The following is a 22346-nucleotide window of genomic DNA, read 5'->3' as shown; positions in this document are numbered from 1 at the left end:
AGAGCTCCATCCAGCCTGGCCTTAAAAACTTCCAGGGATGGGGCTTCCACCACCTCCCTGGGCAACCTGTTCCAGTGTCTCACCACCCTCATGGTGAAGAACTTCTTCCTCATGTCTAATCTGTATCTACCTTCTACTTTTGCTCCATTCCCCCTAGTCCTGTCACTACCCGACATCCTAAGAAGTCCCTCCCCAGCTTTCCTGTAGGTACCCTTAAGATACTGGAAGGCCACAATAAGGTCCCCTCGGAGCCTTCTCTTCTCCAGACTGAACAGCTCCAACTCTCTCAGTCTGTCTTCATAGGGGAGGTTTTCAACACTAGAGCTTGAAATACTCAATGAAAAATAAATTAAATGCTTTCACTTCACAATGAAAAAGCAAATATATATGATCAGCCAAGTTGCTGTAATGCACCGTACCTGGCACAGGAGAGGAACTCTTGCTCTCTGGAGCAGCCTCAGAAAACAGCTCCTGAGAGGGATGCTCTGATGAGCAGAACGAGTGTGGTACATCCTGCCTCTTCCTGAGACACTGCTGCTGGCCACCACCATCTCCTCTGGCAGAAAGAGGGAGTTTGGCCCTGGCTATGGCCAGCTCTCTGCTGTCTTGACACACTGTCTTTCACAGTTATCTTTCTGCTTTCACTTGGCCAGGCCCAGAAAGCTGTCAGACTCCAAATACCTTCCCCACACTTGCAGTCTGTCACTTGGTCATGTTTATACAGGGGCCACAAAACTCCATTAGGAGTCTTGCTGCCTTGGATATTTTCAACTCTGGTGTGAATACAGGGCTGAATACAGTTAACATGAAAACAAGGTAGAATAATTGAAAGAATAGTATCTATTAATTTTTTTCCTTGTAAGGGTAAAATTACTAAATTCCAAGAACAATTGGAATTCCAATGACAAAATATTGAATTCCTTTGCCTGTGGTAGAAGAACACTAAAAAGAAAATTGCAGCTGCATAAAGGTGAAGGTGGTTGTCGCTGTTTGGGAATGCAGCCCCAAATCTGAGAGGCAGGCCTTTCACTGCCTTGCAGGAATGGTATAAGTCTAGAAACACTTGTAGAAGAGCAGAAGTAGAAATAACAAGTAAAGATGAGTTCTGTAGTGCTGGAGAGTGTGTGGGTTTGCTCCGTCTCTGGCTATTATTGTTATTTGTACTTAACACCCAGGTCATTTACTGCAATATTTGACCACAAGTACTCCATAAAGGATACCAGAGAACTTCATGAAAATGTATCACTGATTGATTAATCAGGTAGGACAATTATGGTGGTCAAACCCATAAACCAGTAACTGCTTATAAAAAGCATTCAATTGTAAAATAGGCCTGACACTGGTACAAGTATGTCTGTGCTGAAATGCTTCTGTTCTTAGAAGCATTTAGTTTGAGCAGTAAGAACAGCCCTGTTTGGAACTTGCAAGCTCACTTTCACTAGGTCAAATACAGGCTGTGACACTCCTCCTCTTAAACCCTGTGACTTGAAATATTACAGGGACAGAAGATGCAACTTAATGTTTTAAGTTGCCTTGGTAATTTGGCAAACAGCAGGCTAAGCAATGGGGAATTGCATAATTCTGAAATTCATCAGTTAAACCTCAAACATCTGAGGCAGAAATAAATAGTTAAATCACCTTTTCACTAACAAAAGCCAAAGATGTTGTTAAACAATCCCTACCGGTGTATTAACACTTATAGAGCGTTTATTAGACAAGTTTTGACTGCTCAGTTTCCTGCAGACAGAGACCTGGGTCAAGCAGAATAACAGCACAGGGAAGAAAAAAGGACAGATTTCTGCATCTCTGCCTTTCAAACCAACTTCCACCACACGGGCACTTCCATCTCAGTACACAGAAGCCTTATCAAACTGAAATAAGACTGTTGACATTCAAGTTGAAGCATACACATGAATCTTCACTAGGAAATGATGGATTGCTCTGGGCTGTAGTGATGTATATTCCTAAGAATAAAAGTTAAATCACACTGATCACATAGATTGTAAAATATGCATCATCATAAATTTGTCTTTAAAAATACTCCTGGGTAGTTAAAGCTTAAAGTCATTTAAGCAAGCAAGTTTCTCTTTCAAACAGGATATGAAGAATATAGCTTCTTGTTTGGGTGTCAACTCTAGGCAGTATCAAGTCCTTTATAAAAAAGCCTTGCTGTGACAAGTGGAGAAATGAAGTCGATGTACCTGCAGTTCTCATGGTTTAAAATTGATAAGTATTCTCCCTAGCACAGCTCTGTATACAAGGTTTTAAGGGGTTTAAGGAACAATACTACCTGTAATTAAAACTGCCACAGAGCAACAAACACAGAGGTACAACACTTTCACCCTTAGCTCAGTCATTCTGCTGACACGGTGCCTTCCCTCACTTAGATGGGAATGCCAGTGTTTGGACCTGAAAGGCTTGGAGATTCAACAGCTTGAGCTCACCCTATCGTCTTCTCATGCTGAATAAATCAAATCTCTTCTGCAAAGATAAAGCAAAACTAACTCATTGCCAATAAAAGTACCAGGAATACCTGTTTGTCCAAGTATGAGGCACAGCAAGAAGCATAAAAAAGCACATTTTACTCTGTTGTTTCCCCCAAAGCCCATTTTGGCTCATTTTGTCTTCTTGCAGCCAGATTATAGCACACAATGTCTTAAACTTGAGCACTACCATGCACTTTATCTAAGGCTACGTGGACCCCTTTAGAAGTGTGGAGAGAACCCACCTGGTGTTTTGACAGATGCTGTTTCAAGGGGTGAATACCAAACAACTCAGGTACAACTAATGCTTATCAGCATGAGAACTGAAACAGCTGCCTCCCTCTCTTAACACTTCAAGAGTAGCTCATCTTGGATTTTATGTTCTAGAAACAGCTGATGTAACTGTGAGACTTATACTGGCAGCTGTAGTGTTGGTAAATGTTTGCTTTTTACATATCTATATGTGCACTTATATCTAGAAAGAGCTATTTACTTCTACAGGCTCAGAAGTGGTGACCTGGCATGAGGTTAATACGAAGGGTTACACATACCTCCAAGGCAGATTTCTGTACCGTAATTTGGCTGTAGACTCGAGATCCTTCTGGGCAAACTGTTCTCAGTTCCTCTTTGTTGAGAGAGAAAAGCTGAGCACCCGTCAGCACACCAAGGCTGTTTACAGTCCTGTGGTAACAAGGGAACAAACAAGAAATAAGTAAAATGCACTAGCCAAGGGAGAGAAGTAGGTTGGTTTCATCCTGCATTGTCTCAGATAGGGCTACTAAGTTAAGACAAAATTTAATGCAACAGGACTCTTGTAGTTAATTCAGTTAAAGCAAGTGCCTTTTAGTGGAAGCTAATACATGTAATTTTTTTTTTTCCTCTAAAAAAATATCTATATAGGCCTATAGCCACATTGATGTATATGGATACATATATTACATATATACATAAATGCATATGTATATATATGTAAAAACAATTTATTTTTTCCAAGGGTGCAGGTGACACGTGATTTTCAGAAGCCTGCTTGATTTTAAACAGCAGGCAGACCACATCCTCATTACTGACAGGAAAATAATTTCAAGAAGTTTTCTCCTATTAGCCCTCAAACTTACACAGGGTTGAATCCTTTGGACTGCAACCATGCTTTCACATCCTCAGGGGAAGAGTCGTAAGTGATGTTAACCACTGGGATGTTTGGTCGTGGCACGTGGAACTTCCTCTGGGCAGCACTGCGGCCGATGGTGAGGCGGTGAACGAGCTCATCCTGCACCTCCTCCATCTGCGATTTCCTGCCTGGAGACAGATGCCCCACAGCAGTCATTCCCAAGGTTACTTTATTCAACTGTCATGCTTTGTGCTTCTTCAAACAGAATTACAATGTTTTTTTAAAATGAGAACAAAAAATTATGAGGAAGAATGTAAGATTGCTTACAATGTAGAAAGGCGGCACTTCCTACAAACATCTTTTCATCAAAAGCTCAACTTTTTAGTGTAAATCAATGTAGGCAAAAAAATTTCCCTGCTTCTGACAGGCACCACCTTACATCTAATAAGCTATTATAATAATCACGTTTTTGAAGGGGTTTAAAGAAATTCAAATTCACTCCAAGGCTTTTGTAAATAAAACTGTACAAATTCGCTACCCTACAGAACCCCTCTGTCTGAAGGGTTGAGCTCTGTTGCTGGTCATTAGACAACAAACAGAAATGCTTTTCATGCCTTTTAAGAAAAACAATTACAATGACGCTCAAAATTCTTTGAAATGCACACAAAAAAAGGTCTATGGATAACTTCACAAAAATAGGTAGAATCTGAAAGGTTGTAAATCTGTGGGTTTGGGTACAGAGAATATACTGATTTAGCACAAGTAAACTCTCCATGTGGTAACTCTGGAATTACTATGAAAATACTTTATCACACAAGTTTAGGTGACATAAAAAATTCTACAGATTTTCTTGCCGTCGTATTTTTAGTCACCTTTATTCAGCCTTCTCATTTGATACACAAACAGTAACCAAGGCACCTTTTCTGGTGCACTGGGATGGCAAAAGCAGTTCCTTTTCTCCCACTACACTGATAGCAACAGAGAAAAAAACCACAACTTCAATATGAAAAAAACTAAGATAGCAAATATGTTTTTTTCTCCACTTTCCTTTTATCTTCTTCCAAAACCTCTCCAAGAATCAACATCTCTAGCCCGTTGGACAAAATAAACAAGCTTTACATTGACTTTTAGGATTTATTTTTTTCTTCAGGCATCACCACAACAAAAAATCCTGGGATTAGCCATTTTCTTTTTTTCTTTTACAGAACAGCCCCAGGTTGAAAGTGGACAAAATATCTCTAGTAAAATATTTGAAGCATTCAAGCTCTATTGTGTTGGGGTTTTTTTTGTCCCAGAGTGTGAATCAGAAGCCAAATGACATGTGCTCAGGGATAAGTGAAGGTTTGAGATGGGATATATAAGTAAAGCCTTTAGGCAATGTTATTGAAGCATGCATCAGTTATTTTCCCAGAGGAAGATAGCAGGAAAATCACTATCTTCCTTCTATTTACACAGTTGTATCTAGGCCAAGACTATATCAAAAGATAAGTATTTAGCTGTTAGATAACAGATTCTTACTGGTTTTAGATGCATTATCATAAATAGGATACCCTCAGTGTGAAGGAGGTCCTGTGTTGCATGTTCTCTGCTGGGTTCAGGTGGGTAGTTGGGCAGCAGGTGTCCAGGCAGGGCTGCCCATTACCTTTTTAGAGGCGGCTATTTCATGAGGACTGTGAGATACCTTGAAGGCTCATTTAACTAGGCTTGAGTGACAGCTCCCAGGAGGGCACAGGAGCAATCGTGCATGGCTCAGGGTCCCAGTGGCAAGTAAGAGGGCAAGAGATGTCTTGTCTTAACCACTTAATCTACAGCAGCCCCTCAAACCTCATACCCTGTACCTGAAACCAAGATAGTCTTCACATGCTCCATCTGTAATGGATAGAGAAGGCCATTGTGGATTCAAGGCAACACACATGCTACAGCATGCACAGTCCTTACATGGAAATAAAACAATTAGTTTTGTGCATGTGTGTGAAATTCACCCACTTTCCACATCTTTTATAACTTCTCAGGTTTCTGTTTTAAGTCATAAACTGCCCAAAAGAAGACAAATGTAGAAGCTGGCCCTACTCTTTCTTTGACAAATGTCAGTGAAGCCTGTTCCTTCTGCCAGGCTGTCCTATACTTTCCAGACAGTAAGTCTTGTTATGTGAAAATATTAAAAAGCTCCCAGAGTCTTCCCAAGTTCAGAGCTCAGGTGATAGCTCATCAACTACCAGGTAACGTCAAAGCAGGCTCCACCGACAGCGTGGTTATCCACACAGGCAGCTTCCCACCCACTGGGGACAGAGGGGAGGGAATCCCTTCTGCACAAAGGATTAAGCTCTGTGCCAGTTTTACCTCAGGTGGAAGTGGGATTTTCCAGATAAGGCAAGGGATGGGAAAAGCTGTCAGCTCCTGGACTGCAAAAACCTCATCATTTCAACAGCCATTACTTTAATAGCTATAGCAAATGCTTGCCTGTAGGAAAAGTCTAGGTTTCCATATTTTTAAAGCCAAGAAATCACATAGCTTCAAGTGTATTTAGAACAGAAATTAGTGACTAAATAAATTCTCCTAATGAAGCTTGCTTTTCAGTGGATACAGAGTAAGAGCCCCAGCATCATTTAGACTTCATATTCACAAGCTGGCCTTAATTACAAATTTTCATGACTGCCACACACTGCTGGATGCAGGTTACCATTTTTTTTTCAGCTAAAGGGTTATGGAGTGTGTTCTCACATCTGCCTAAGACCAGGACACAAACATCTGCTCAGTGGCCTGCCAGTGCTTGTTGCATTGACCAAGTTAAGTGGCTCTGATTGTGAGACAAGTCTCCTACACCACAGTTACAATCTGGTTCCTATGCACCAGCCAGACCTGTAAGTGTTCTTGCAGGCCTTGGATACATGTTTCAGAATGGTGAAAATGCCCTGGAAACATGGATGACCATGGACAGAAGTATTAAAAGAGCCTAGCTGATTTTAAATGCAATTTAGATTGCCATGTGCCATGAGTTCAGGTGCAAAACGTACACTAGCCAGAATACCAGCACGGGCTTTTACAGTGTTGCAAACCACCGCCTGAAGGTCCCAGACAGTCGTTAAAAGAGAGGATTTGGGACTGGGACAAGTGCAGAAGTTTTTTGTCCCTACTTACTATCATGATTAGCCAGGGTCAGCACACACATATGTAGGAAATGTGTAATTTAAACGTAGGGTTAAACCTAAATACTGCAGAAACATTTATCTGAAATACAAGGAATTTAAGGATTAAGCACAACACAAAGGAATGGAGGAAACTTTTCTTCCTTGCTTCTTAGGCCAACTTACGATCCACAGGAACTTGCTTCTGCCTCTGGGTGTCTCGTGCGACGCTGCCAGCGCTGTCGCTAGAGGTGCTGCTCTGGCGGCTGACGGCGGGCGGGGCTTTGGGCACGGGCACCGGGATAGGGGCTGGGGCACTGGTTTTTTTTGCACGGCGGCAGGAACCGGAGCGGGCGTCGGAGGCGGTGAAGGGGTAGCAGGAACCGGATCGGGCTGTTTTGCAATGTAGTCTGTCCTTTGTTTCTGAAAGGATGCAGAGAGATTCAGTTTGGCAAGGAAACTTGGAGAAGACATGGGACAAGCTCAGGTTTCTGCAGAAAATGCTGGGATGCTTTGCAACGACTTATTGCCTTTATTACACAAAGACATCTCACTTGCCAGACAGAGCTCCCAAATTTGCCAAAACTTGATTTGGCATCAGTAGCTTTCTCTGTTGGACACAAAATTCACAGTAATGGCATAATCTGAAACATGCTTCTTTCAAACAGGTAAGTTCCATTAATGAAACTGATTTTAATTCCCAACTTCTATTACCTGGCACTTTCTGATAGCTTCCAAAATTTTTGAATTATTGGCCATTAGCAGTGTAAAGCAATATTTTAGAGATGTTATATCCTAGAATGGTTTGGGCAGGGATGCCTCCCACCAGACCAGTAGCTCAAAGCCCCGTTCAACCCGTCTCAAGCACATTCAGTGATGGAGCATATACAACTTCCCTGAGCAACCTCTTCCTGTGTCACCACCCACCCTATGTTATGTAAAAAATAGTGAAAAAAGAACGTACCCAGCCACAACTCAGCCTGAGTAATGGCTTAACTCACAAATGTCACTGAGGTTAGGATAACATGCTGTTTCTTGAACTGCAGACACCATTTAAGAGGTTCCTGCTCCTGCCATCCATTCTGGTTGTGTCTTTTCAGCTATTTGTGTGGTCACTACATGTCACCTAATTACAAGAATCCAATTAAAAAACCCCAACCCCCAAACTCTTCAATTCTTGGAATAGGGATATTGCTTCTTTTCCCTCACTTCACATAATGTTCTAACAACATGCAAATTATCTTGCTGCTAATAACTACCTAGCAGCAAGTGTCTCAAGATTATCTAGGAGAATAATTTATTTTCTCCTTTGCCCTTAGAATGGCACAAGTTAATGGAAGATCCATGTGTTTTCCCAAAGCAATCCCAATGACAGACAAACACAAACTCATAAGCCACCTATGCTACCCTTTTCTTTCCAACAGTTCAAACTTCACGTTTCATCAGTGCTCCCTCTGCTGTCCTCGACTAACAGCTTGAAAGTTTAATGTTAAAGTTTGTTTGCTCAATAGGGATGCCTCATTTCTTAGTTATGAGATGTCTGCTTACTTTGGTATGAAAATAGATGAGTACATTCCTCAGATTCATTGCTCCTTCCTGAAATAACTTTCCTTAATTCCTTGGAGGCAGAAGGTTTATGTCAGACCAAGTGGGGAAATATTTGTAGGAGCCATATGGTAGAATCTGAGCAGCAGAACAGTGCCCTGACAACAATCAAATTTTCATTAAATGTCAGGAACTGCACTTATACAGGAGTCCCAAACTCAGTAAGTCTAAAGGATGGACAAGGTGTTTTGTAGTGAATATAAACTAGGACCATTACAGCTAAGCTATGTTGAGTTACACCTGCAGAAAATTTATCCCATCAGCTTCTAAAATTAAGTGTAGGAAAAAAAGGTTTTCGTTTCCCTTAGATAAATTTTACTCACATTGTAGTAGTCAGCTACTGAAGCAAACATAGAGCCTTGCAATACAATCCCTAAAAACCTTTTTTTTTTTTTCTTTTTCCTCAGCATTTAATTGTTCACAGGCATTCATCTCAACTATTTTGTGTCCACCTTGTGCAGTGCATTGTGGGGAGATTAGAAAAAAATCATATGATTGACTTTTTTTGTATTCTACTACTTCCATGTTAAGACAATAAATGCTTTTTTAAATGTCAAATGCCAAGAAAAGTGAAATGCATAATATGAAAGAGAACAAGCAGAATAATGTATATTTAAGAAACTTGCCCTTTTGTGGAGAGTGCCCTACTAGGTACATATTAAATGTACCATAATTTATTATATGGTATACCCAAAATCTTAATGAATTTCAAAATTTCACAGATATTAAAATGTTCTAATGATATTCAGTTATATTTTTAATCTTGTTGACAGGTTCTAATTGCTAGACTTTTATCCCCACAACGTACCCTCATGTATGCCCCTTCTTAAACAAAATGCAAGGAAAAAGCAGGGCTTTTTTTATGGTAGAGAGAATTCATTACAAACCAAGGCATCAACTGCACATCACCACCATCACAATCCAGAAGAAGGGATAGCTAAACACTACACATAGCTCTCAATGGATGCTACTGATGTAGTTTCAAAAACATCTTGTACTGTAATCACAAGCCTCATCAAATCAACTTGCTGGAGTGAAAATACAAATTAAACTGGAAACATCACTCATGTTCTAAATTTTCAGATGAAGCCACATTGAAATACACTCCACATTTTGTTGAACAGTGCCCAAAAGCCAATTATACATTCAAATAGCATTTAACATTTCCTTTTTTAGCACTTTTAACTCCAGATGTTTTGAGGACATCCACACACTCATCACCACTCATTGCTACAAACAAAACGAGCATGCACTACAGAATCTGGTGACTATATAGTCCAAAAGAGTAATTTTTGAAGTTCAATATCAGAAGAGTGATTTTATTACCTCTGAAAGCTCTCCCAGCAATTGCTGTGAGGAAAATGGAGTAAATCACATCAAATAGCATTGTTTAGAAAGTTAAGAAGCAACTGCCTTAGACATCACTCCTGAAATTTCATACACATTAGCAATTTAAAGAAAAGAAACATCAGTGCTAATAATTACCTCTTCTTACTCATTAAGCAACTCACATAGTCATTCTCATTTTCTTCTTTTGAATAATGAAGTATTGACTATAAAACATACATATGTGACGCCATATAAGCAATGAGCTCTTTCCTAAGCACCTACCCAGACAGAAATTTAGAAAGAGGTTTAATAAAAACCAAAACCCAAATAAAAAAAAAACAACAATGGATCTAAGATCATAATGTGAATGCAGAGAACACTTGCAGCTGTAGAACAATTAGAATTAAGGCACAGCATGTATTTAAAAATTAACTTCTTTATTTTAGCTTAAGAAATGTTGGATAGCTTAGAAAATGAGGTAAAGGCCACTGCTGACAGGCATGAATTCACTAATTTGCTGACACCCATAAGAACTACAAGCAGTTTTGTGCTTTGTTTTTCCTTCTTCCTCATATTTTTTTATGTTAAGAATAAATTTGTGATTCTCAGCTTATGTAAATTGGAATGAATCCCTTAAATTATTTGGAACAGTGATGATACACACTCGTTAAGAATCTGGATATATCAGAAAATCTGGCTGGGAGTAGAATTTTTTATTTTTCCATATTTTTTTTTTCCCAAAAAATATCTTTGTTTCTACAGGAAAAAAAAAAAGAGATCCCCAAACTCTTTATCAGCACGCTACAGGATACGTCTTGCAAAAATCAAGATTCAGTATGATTTGATCTATTTCTAAAGTAAGCAAAATAATAAGTTTGAGTAAAAGTGCTAATGATATTAACCCTAATTCTTGATCATTGTAAAAAAAAAATGGGAACAACCTATTTTCAAATGCATTTTGGCATCAAAAAAAGGGAATATGTGTATTCAAACTATGGCAAAGACAAACAGCATTAAAGAGGCCCTGGATAAAATAACTAGCATCAGTGCTGGGAAATGTTCTCCTTAAGCTGATAGACACAGAGCTTCCCATTTACTCTCTTTCTGAACATTTAAGTGCACAGTGACAGCTCACCAAGAGGGCTGCAGAGCATTCAGCCTCAGTTCTGTCAACAGCATTGTGGTTTGGATGTTTTCTTCAGACTCATTTTAAAAGAGAGGAGAGAACCAGCTACTTGTCTTCACATTGTCAAAGGGACAATGAGGCACCCAAGACTGGAAGAGCAAATTTCAAGTGAGGTCTTTTGCCAAATTCCCTTTGGTGCTCTCAGCTATTATGCAGAGTCAAAGAGCTCCTTATTAAAATCCCCACTAAAAGACACCTGACTAGGTCTTTGTGAGGTGCAAAGATTTTATGTTGTTTTATGAAACTGCCTTGCTAGAATCTTACTGGAAAGCAAGAAGTACATTAGGATGGAAGAAGGAGAAATTTAGGTAGAATTTACTTATTCAAACAGGTACCAGCTAGGACGAATCCCCACTTAAAAAAAAAAATATATGGGCAAACTGAGGTCTTAATTCCTATCATTATTCAAATCCCTTTTACAATTATTCAATACATTTCTGAAGAAGGAGTGGAACCCCATAATTTGGGATAGGATCAATGTTTAATTGGACAAGAAAAACCTTTATTTTTTTTTAAAGCCATCATAATGATTTGGTCTGATGGCAACTTTGAAGAGCATTTGATATGAAATGAGGTAGAAGAGATACTGGCTATTGGCCAAAATTTATGACATCTCTTTGGTCACTGCAAAATGAACACCTGACAACTGCATCTCTTCATTATCAAACACTTTGTGATCTGCAGGAAAGATACAAGTTGACAAAAGAGGAATCTGAATCTGACACTACCTTGGAGCACAAGTGCTGTACTTTAGGGGAAACAACTTCCCACAGAGATACTGTAAGTGAGCTGCTAAACAAAGAGACTTGGAAAAAAGGTTTTGATGGTAGATCGCCAAGAAATGCAAAGGACACTTGTCCCAAGTGAGGGGGAGGCTTTTGTCATGGTGTGAACATACCATAAACATGTCTCTTACAGATAATGTCACACTTCTGTGGACAGTCATGGTTTTGACTATAAGACTGCATGTGGCTTTCATACACATCACTGATAATATAACTCTCACCTCACAAAGATTGTCATGAGATTAATTAAGAAGCCTGCTAAGAGATGTATCTCTATTCCAATTATGTTCCCCAAATTTCTTTTTCAAGAGCATTAAAAAAAGTTAATAAACTGTAGAGTAAATAGGAAATAGAAAGATTAATTATTTTCAGGTTCACCAGCAATACTTGTACAAAAGAAGAAATCAGAATGCTTTGGAAACTGTTTATGTTCAGGCACAATGGGCTGGTGAAGTACCACTGCTGGTTCACAATAAAAAGGCAGATTAAATGACTGACACCACAGGAAACTCCGATAAATAATAATTAATATTATTGGAAAACATAAACAATCAGCAAAACTATCTCCTAAATGTATGAAAGCACCAAACAAGCTAAAATGCAGTAAATCTGGAATGAATTCAACTGAACAGAAGAAAGACAATGTTGCAGCCTTGGACTCACAAAGATGATGAAATAATTAGGGTATCGCTTGCAACTATTCCTGCAAGTATCCTCTTAGGCAATTCAGTGCTTTCAAGTAGCTACCTGGAACCTGGATCATTAAAGGGACTGAAGGAAAATAATCAGGATCTAATCTAGAGTGTGGACTCAGAGGTCACTAAGTCAGGGAACAGAATGAGAGTAAAATAAACTTTGCAGCTCTGAGAATAATGGTAATAATGATGCATCCATCTCAGAGAAAGGGTGTCTGTCTACAGAATAACTGAATGAAAAAATAATCCTTTTTAGTAATCTGGAACTATCCCTATGCTAGCTGTGTCTTGAAGGCCATTAGTCTGTAAAGAAATACATTGACCTTGTACACAACATTTAGCTGTGGCTCACCACAGCAGAAAGGCTACTTTGCAAGCAGTTTTTCAAAAGCCAAAGACAACTTAGGAGACCAGCGAAAGCTGCACAGCAGCAGGCACTGAGCCTGCTCGTGCTCAGGGTCTGGCAAAGGCACCGTAGAAACTGCTTCAATTTCCTGCTCTACCCACAAGTTGTCCTGCTTGACCTTGGGCAAGGCAGTCATCCCTTCAATGCCTCATTTCTCTCTGAAATAGTAGCTGTCTCTCATAGCACTGTTATGAAAATAAATAAGGTTATGCAAACAAATCCCAAATGAACCATGTATCTATCACAGGGAAAGAGACAAATAAGTACGCTCACAAGTGCTAAAACTATAATCATCACCATGAAGTTGAGAACAAGACTACTGACACATGTGGGTAAAGACTCCCTTTTATCCTGTGTGATTCATTATATTCCTAAATAATTTCACAGTATTTCAAGCTCATATTTGAATATGATAAAGCTAACAGACCGTGGACTGTAGGGAACAACATGCTAGAGGGAAAGAAACAAAATTATCTTAAATGTTGTTCTCTGACCCTAATTTTCATAGGTCCATGGAGAATGCTTTGTGAAAATTATTTTATTATTTCCCATGTCATCTCATTATTTCAAATAGAAAACTACAAAACCTGCACTGCATTACAAAGAACAGTGTAAGAATCTCTACTCAAAACCGTATTCAGTCTGCTCAGGATTTCATGGCAAAATTCAAAACACACAAAACGACATGCACCTGAAGAAAACAAAACATCAGATCTTTAAATCAGAATTTGAAAAGCACTCTAGATGCATGCTTCATTTCACTGACAGGCAAAAACTATAATTAATTTAGAATGAGCTTGTACATTATAGGCAAACAGTTAGGGATAGCAAAAACTCAGAAAAGGTCTGATTCAAGCCCATCAAGCTCAAGACAGGTCTACCACATTATTGTGCCAGAAAGAGCCAAGGACCTGCTTCTCAAGAGGTTTTCCATATCCATGGCAGAACTGGAAATACTACAAAAGCTGCAGCTTTCACAATAGCTGCATACACATAGCACAGTAACAACTTCAGCTGGCACTTTTAGATAAGCTTGCAGCAGAGACAGTCAATATTATGGCATTTCTCATTTTCAATCAGCAGCCGCAGTGTTTAGGCACAAAAAATGAATACTAGATTAAATAAAATTACATTTAACTTCAGGTTTCAACAGAAGTTTGGTTTGAATTTGGACTGAAGAAGTCCAATTCAGTCAGGCTTAGAATTTCTGCTTAATCCAAAATTGTTTGCCTAACCTTTCAAAATCGTTAGCAATAAAAGAGAAGAAATGTGTCTTAGAAAATACAACCTCTTATTTTATGAGCCTCTATTCCACTTAAATGTTGTCTAAAAATACACATTACAGAGGATAAAGTTGTACCTTTACTCAGGTGGGCAACTGCACTGATGTAATATTCAATTTTGTTTTTCTTTTGTTAATATTTTACCTTCTATTTCTCTTCAACATATAAAAGAAACAACAACAGCAATCTAAATTTCACACCACATCATGAAAGAAAGAAAACCAAAATTAGGTCAGCAGACTACAGTGCTATTGATGCACAGGCATAGTAATTTAATAATACCTTCCTTGTGAATTCAAAAGGAAAAATGTCTGCTTTTTATGACTACAAAATGACAATATTTAAAGAAATTCAAGACTAAGATAGAGGCACACAAAGATATAAAATAAAAAGGAAAGCTAGCATTCACTCTCCTAGGAGAAACATAGATGACCCTACCTTAAATAATTCAAACTCCTTCTTTGGCATCAAGAGCTATCAATCCACAAAGGATAATTGCAATTAAATACATACACATCCATTAGGATCAACCCTACCACCTCTAAGCAATTAAGCAATTAAGCAAAAAAAAACCAACCTCCAAGGGAAAACATTTTGCTGTATCTTTCAACTTTATCCTCACTTTAGGCTCTATGCAATACAGAAATCAGCCTCAGCTTTTACAAGAAATACAAAATTCTTGACATATTGGTGGAACATGCAGGTATTTTAGCCTGGCTGTGAACCTCCTCCTCCTTCACACACACACACGTGCACACTTCAAAAGAAAGTTTTGCTCCCAGGGAGCAGGTGGTACCTGGATGGCGCGGGTATATGCAGGCTCTGACCACCCTGGACCACCTTCTTGATTCCTCAGAGGGTCCAAAATGTTGTTTGGCACAAAGCCTGTGCTGCCACTTTTATTCTGAACCTTCCACCACTGCTTTCTGTCATCCAGAATCTGAAATAATTTGGTAAATTAATTAACTATTTCTTCTGACTTTCCTCAGGGCAGTACTCAGACTGCATAATTTCAAAATAAAACTACAGCTCTACCAGGTTCTGCAATTGCCAACAGATCTTACATGAGCATCCTTTAGAAACCCCTGTAGGCTTCCTTCATTATCACCATCATTAATTCTACATGGTCATAATGCACTTTTCAAAACGTGTCTCTCAAGAAAGGATAAGGAAGAAAAGTGTGTAATGAACTTCTGTCAACACAGACGTGCTGGACAAGACAGCATATGAAAATCAAGTACTTGTGCAGAGAGGCTGTCATCTCTACAGTCTTCATGCTGTTGACAAAAGCAGTAAATAACTACTAATAACCCAAGGAAAAGTGCATCATTTTAAGAGAGCACAAATTTGGAGAGAGAGCACTTCTGAGTAAACAGGGAACAGGAGCATGCTGGCCAGAAGAAGTCGGAAATCCACCTGCCTGCTGTGCAATCTCATACACAACATCTTCTCTCTTTGTTGCTCCCTCCCTTCCCAATGTGTCTAGCTTTCAGGGTACCAGCTCTTCCAGGGCAGGACAGTGTTTCACTATGCTATGCCCTGTGTGTACACAGACAGTGTTTACCAGAGCCCAGTACTTAAATACCACTAAAGGAAGGTTTTAAAAACACCAGAGAAGATGGAAGAAACACAGAAATATATTTCTAGTATGGGTCTGTATGGAATGAATTCATAAGTCAATGGAGAACCTCCATTTAACTTGTTTATGATGCAAAACAAATTTAATTGAACTTTCTATATTAAGAGAGGTAAATCAAACACATTGAAGTAACCATTAAGGACAGCCACAGTGTCCACAGAAAAGGTACCCTCAGCTCTAAGTAGTACCAGAAATTCATGGTTTCTCTTCGAAAAAGAAAAAAAATTACCTCTACAATCTCTTCTTTCACGACAGAAAGCTCACTGTTGTTTCTTGCCATGAATTCATACTTGCATTTGGCATATTTCTTGGTCTGTGCTTTACTGTGTGCTTCGTAGTTTCTGCAAAGTAAAGATCAGACTATGGTTCAGTGAGACATTCAAGCAAATAAAAAGATAAAATGCCCTCTTCCAATAATCTGCAAAGCATTTAAACAAAAATACCCAGCCTACCATACCATGATGTTGTTGTAGAACCATCTATTCATAACAAAAAAAAGAAAACCAAAGATGCAACTGAGCTCAAGAACTAGTAAACTCTATCAGTTCACTGCTTGCAAGATGTATGATAACAACTTAGATTAGCAGGCCCCATTGTTTTAAAATAAACATGCACCCTGTATTGGGTCTGTTTTCCTACAGTAGGTTAAACAACCATTTACCATCTAAACAAATGACTGTACTTAGTATATCATTTATATCTTGTGTTTTGTATGAAGCTGTGTTTCTAGTGTTCATCATAAATTGTTTAAAATACATATTAGACAAATTTTTGCCATCAGCACTAATGGAATTAAACTCTAAAAAACGTTCATCTACTGTAGAATGGTTTTCTTAATTGATGATAAGATACACTAACTTGATATTGTCAGACTTGATGGTATCAATTAAAAATGAAAAATAACTTCTTGGCAGTTACAAACAGGGTCCATTCATAGACTTTAGTAAATCTTTTGGCACTGCTTCCCTCAGTATTCTGCTGGAGAAACTGGCTGCTTATGGCTTGGATAGGGGTAAGCTTTGCTGGATAAAAAACTGGCTGGATGGCCGGGCCCAAAGAGTTATGGTAAATGGGAGCTAAATCCACTTGGTGGGCCAGTCACAAGTGGTACTCCCCAGGGCTCAGTACTGGGGCCTGCTCTCCTTAACATCTTTATCAATGATCTGGATGTGGAGATAGAGAGCACCCTCAGTAAGCTTGCAGATGACACCAAGTTAGGCAAGTGTGTTGATCTGCTTGAAGGTAGGGAGGCTCTACAGAGGTACTGGATGGGCAGGACTGATGGCTGGAGGCCAGTGGTATGAGGCTCAACAAGGCCAAGTGCCAGGTTCTGCGCTTGGGCCACAACAACCCCATGCAAGGCTACAAGCTTGGGGAAGAGTTGCTGTAAAGCTGCCCAGTAGAAAAGGACCTGGGGGTGTTGGTTGACAATTGGCTGAATATGAGCCAGCCATGTGCCCAGCTGTCCAAGAAGGCCAACAGCATCCTGGCTTGATCAGAAAGAGCATGGCCAGCAGGACTAGAAAAGTGATCATCCCCATGTACTTGGCACTGGTGAGGCCGCGTCTTGAATATTATGTTCAGTTTTGGGCCCCTCACTACAAGAAGAACATTGGGGTGCTGGTGTGTGTCCAGAGAAGGGCAACAAAGTCGGTGAAGGGCCTAGAGCACAAGTCTTATGAGCAGTGGCTGAAGGAACTGGGCCTAGAGAAAAGTAGGATCAGGGAAGACCTCATCACTCTCCACAGTGACGTGAAAGGAGGTAGTATCGAGCTGGGTGCCAGTCTCTTCTACCAAGTAACAAGCAATAGAACAAGAGGAAACTTCCTTGAGTTGCACCAGGAGATGTTAGGTTTGAAAATTAGGAAAAATTTCTTCACAGAAAGGGTTGTAACGCACTGGAACAGGCTGCATGGGAATTGGTGGAGTCACCAACATGGTTTAGTGGTGATCTGGAAGTGCTGGGTTAGTGGTTGGACTTTATGATCTTGCTGGTCTCTTCCAACTGAAATGATTCTATGACTGTAGAACAAGGCATACCACTGTTTAAATCTGTGTTTTTCTGTTTCATGAGGAATGCCTTTGAGTAAGAAGCTACCAATTTTTTTGATGTTGTACCTCTTCAAGTTGAGATGCATCCCCAGTCCCCTCAAAACAAGTCCAAAAGAAACAGCAACATTATTCACTTATTGCAAATCCCACCCAACAACTTAAATCCATACCAGGTAGTAAAGTTAAAAAAACAAAAAAACCAAAACAAAACACAAACAAAAATACCCACAATAAACAAAAACCCAAACAGATAATGAAAACATGAAGCAATCAATGGTTTGGAATGTGGCACAAAACATCACAGCACAGGGCTTTGAATGCAGATGGTTGCTGATGTTGGTGCTGTGTCACCGTGGGTCCCAGGTGTGCCTGAGCAATCTAACAGTTGCCTAGCTATTGCATGGCTGTGGAGAACTGTCTCACTTGAATTGAAGAGCAGAGGAAAGAGTCATATTTAGATTGAAAGATTATTTTGAAAGAAAAACAAATCACTAAGTGTTTAAGGAGAGAGTGAAATACACGGGATGAACCCCAGCCTGCAGAATAACTGTCTGGGGTTGAAAGATGTGTAAGTAACCAAAATTTTTTCTGCCACCCACTCAAAATTTATATAATTTGAACTTATTTCTAGCTGGCTCAGGGATATAACTAGTGTACATCTGGAGGTATTTTTACTTTTAGATGACCTTTCCAAACTTATTTCACTGTGTCTTCCTACTTTGTCTGCACCTAACTACTCTAACCCCTTCAGAAAAAAAAAAACTCAGGGAGAATTTTTAAAAAATGCTTACATTTCAGTTTAACTCTGTTGCAATCAACAGCAGCATCCTCAGAACATGGGCCATGAGCTCCTGTCAGGCACTTATATGTTTCAAGAACCAATTAACAAATGGAAGGTTGTGTCAAGTTGACTGGTTCTGAGACAAGAACTCAAAAAGTAACCATATTTTAGAAAATGATTAAGAGATGACTACTACTTCTGTTGCAATTATGAAGAATAAATCTGAAGTTCAGGAAAAGAGTCGAATATTCAGTCTGCACACCACATGGGAATTTGTCTGCAAGCAGATTAAGAACAGGATCTTTTAGCACATAGGATTGTATCAGTGCTGTTTTAACCAGCAACCTGATCTCAACAACTTGAACATTTTCCATGGCACAAAAGACAATATACTGTTCAGATGGTGTATATGGAATATGGTTTGCATATGGGGGGAGCAATGCCAACACTGCTGTAGCTATTTACTTCCACAGCTTCTGCTAGTGTAAATTCTCCCCACAGACAAGGCAGAGACTCCAAGCATCACTGTGCTTGATTTTGTCAAGCTGTTTGGATTTAGGCTAAAACGAAGGGGATGAAAGAGGATGTGCAAAAAGACACTGTCTGCTATGCAAACATAGCACTTTCTGTAACATTTGAAAGAGAATGGAAGAAATTAGGAGCTACTATTATGAAAGTGGGTATTTATGTACCAGCCCAGAAAACAAAACACAGGAGACTATGGAGCACTAAGTGAGCAGCTAAACAAATCAAACAATCATTCAAAACAAGGACAGGTAAATCTCAGAGAAGACTTGTCATTCTTCGTAGTTCTAAAAAGAGTAAAGAGTACATTTAAAAACATGAAACAAAGCAAAAATAAAAATTGAACCCAAACAGGAGGATTCTGTGTTCTCAGTTGGGTTGCAATTCCTCTATATGATTTTTGACAGAAGCATCAATTTAACAGCATACATAGAGAGGGTAGCTCATAGAAAACATAGTAAGAGTCTTAATGACTTAGAGAAGCAAGAACACAACACCCACTGCTAACCAGAATCACCTCCTCATAGAAATAACGAGCTGCTGTGGACACAGCCAGAGGCTTTTACAGAAAGCACCACCCCAGCAGGAAGGAGTTGGGACAGTTATCCACAGCACCACGGCCGCCGCTGAGTCAGTGTTACCTATCTACATGTCGGCTAACAGTCTGCTTAAAGGCAGCAACAGCTGCCCCCTGGTCCAGCAGAGGCCCTCTCTTGTAAACTGTGTTACTGAATGCATACCCATCAGCCGGAGGGTAGTCGGGAACACTGGGAGCCTGGAAGACAGAATAAAGAAACAAAGCCACCAAGAGGATTAGTGTCATCAGCAGCACCACATAGTTCTCTGAATCCAGCACCCCTAGGGTCCCCTGTCAGCATCCTCAGGTGCTCCCAGTTCTGCTATGAAAAGTTAATAACTTCTGCATTTCAAATACGTAAACAGGGAGATCAAAAGGATAAGAATAAAGGATTTCTATCCTGAGTCAGCCCACGGCATTAATATTGCAGTGGATATTCTTTAGAAAAACAGTTCTGCAGGGCAAGGTCCACATCATCTCTCAGATATCACTACAGCAACAAAACTTACAAACAATGACTGAGTGGCTTTTAAAAAAACTGCACTGAGAAACCACTTTGAGCTTTTGTTCTAGACGAACACTTAAAGCCAGAAAACTCAAGGTAGCTAACAGTAGGTCTGTATAAGAAATAAAACCTCTCAAGTGCAATTACCACTCTATTGCAGGATTACAATATCAAGGGGCTTATTTGTCACCCTTTCACTGTACATGACTGAAGTCAAAGAAGAAATGCAAAAGGGAATGTGACAGTCAGTGTAATTTTAAGGATTTTAATTTAGGAAAGCAATGTGACATTGCACATTTCAGATCTTTTCCTTATACCACCATTCAGTTGCACAAGTTAGAACAGCTCACATTCATCAGAAATGGTCAAAACTCTAACCCGGCCTTTGGGCTGGTTTTTATTTCAGTTTTCTTTTCCTTTGGCACCCAGAAACACTCGTCTATGTGGCTTATAAGAAAAAATTGAAACCACAAAAAAATCTCCATACATATCATCCACCTTACAGCAAAAGACACCCAGGAAGCAAGAACTCATTTTACTTCAGAGTAAAAAAGAGAGACGAGCACTTAAATTCTCATGTTATTTTTACAAAACAACTCATTAAACAAACTGTTAGAGCAGGCTTCTGAAATAATAATTATTCTGGTATCACCCATTCCAGGGTGGCTCCTTTGCTGCAGAAAAACAGCATCCTGCACTCGTGCAGCTTTTTCCAGCTGAGTACCTACAGCACTTCACAGCTATTAAGCAGCTCAGTGCTTTCTCCTCTGGGACATGCTGGAGGAGGCACTGCAGCAGGGAGTCAAGGTACTGAGGTTAAATGTGTTGCCCAGGACCATGTGGAAATCAGAAACAGGGATGAAACTAAGGTCTGACATCCCAAGGTGACAGGCACATAAACACCTTCAAGTGAACTGGGAGATAGATATATGTGTGTGTATATATATATATATAAAATTTATTTATTTTGTCTTTTGAAGCATAAGACTAAGAGGCTAAGTTGGCACAAACTAACAATCCAGCCAGCCTTACCAATGTGGAAAAGAATGAAATCAACTCCCTGAAACACAAGCAAGCAAAATACCTCAATGTATTCTACCCGTTCAATTTCATTTCCATTTATTATCTGTATAAACAATAAAAAATTTTGACCACCTTCAGAAGAAAATAATAATAATGAATGCTCCTCTTTTTTCAATACTATTTTGTCTTTTATTGTTACTATTATTCTTAAGAAGGAGCACAATGCAAACAAAAAAAACCTGCATGGAAGCACAGAGCAACAGTGAAACATGGAGACGATGTTTGATGAGACATTTGGGGAAGATGACTAGGGAAGGGGGTGACAGCAATGACAACAGCTACAATTCACAATACTGTGCCCTTTAACATTACTAAATGCTTCTTTGCTCACAATGAACTAGTGGCAATAACTTAAGTTTATGGCACATTTATTGTTGTATATCTTGTTAGGCATAAAGCCAAAGAGTGTTTTAAGTAATCAAACGTATGTACAACATCCTCCTCCCTTGCTTAGCAGACTTTTTACCCAACTTGTTCATCTCTGTAGCTGAGTAGACTTTTTTTTTTGACCCATGAGGATTTTAATCCAAACTAAGTTTTATTGTAACAAGCTTTTGCTGGGGAAAATTTGTTCTCTCCAATAAGAGAATTGCTCTGCAAGAGAACACTATTCCAGAACATCCAGTAATTCTTCCTTTGAATCTTCTTCCATATGTTCATTTCTTCAATAACAGATATATATATATATGTTAAAATTAAGATAAAATCCAGTACCATTGTGTTAAGATGTAGTCCAAATATAGCACTGGTTTAGATTGCTTGAGGAATATAGGGAAGACTATGGATTGAACCTAGAAAATTCTTAGGTGCACTTCCATATCATAGCTGCTAGCAGGGGACCTTGCACTAGCTAACACTTTATTTAGCACATAGAAAAAAAAAAATTATAAATTCTAAATTAAAGCTCATGTCGTCCCAACAACAAAAAGCTTCCAAATTGAAAACTTCTATATGTTTAAAAAGGCTAAAGCCTTTTTTTTTTTTTTTAAATTATAAAGCAACAAAATCCACACCTATTCTTAAAGTTTTCACAAAAATCAAAGTATGTTTTATGACCAATTCTACTGAAAAAAGTTATGGAGTAGAAACTTGGTTGATAAACAAAGAGGCTGACTATAAAGTTTGTCAGAAAACACTCTAGTTTCTCTGATGGCTTTAGATGGTGGTGCATGTTTCCAT

General features: G+C 39.1%; 1 protein-coding gene across 1 annotated transcript in view; it reads right to left on the bottom strand.

The window, feature by feature from the left end:
* LOC103771129 (epidermal growth factor receptor kinase substrate 8-like) overlaps positions 1-19777 on the bottom strand; it is a gene marked incomplete at its 5' end in the record, with an annotated part of 22326 nt that extends 2549 nt beyond the window's left edge. Inside the window, 7 exon segments of the mRNA XM_008938417.1 lie at positions 3035-3164; positions 3599-3779; positions 6903-7034; positions 7037-7139; positions 14802-14945; positions 15874-15985; positions 19644-19777. Coding sequence (XP_008936665.1) covers positions 3035-3164; positions 3599-3779; positions 6903-7034; positions 7037-7139; positions 14802-14945; positions 15874-15985; positions 19644-19777 — 936 coding nt within the window.
* Between the last annotated feature and the right edge of the window lie 2569 nt (positions 19778-22346).

The sequence above is a fragment of the Merops nubicus genome, unplaced genomic scaffold (assembly GCF_000691845.1).
Source record: "Merops nubicus isolate BGI_N331 unplaced genomic scaffold, ASM69184v1 scaffold22724, whole genome shotgun sequence".
Classification (NCBI taxonomy): domain Eukaryota; kingdom Metazoa; phylum Chordata; class Aves; order Coraciiformes; family Meropidae; genus Merops; species Merops nubicus.
The sequence above is the reverse complement of the archived record's forward strand: the minus strand, read 5'-3'. Positions and strand labels throughout refer to the sequence as shown.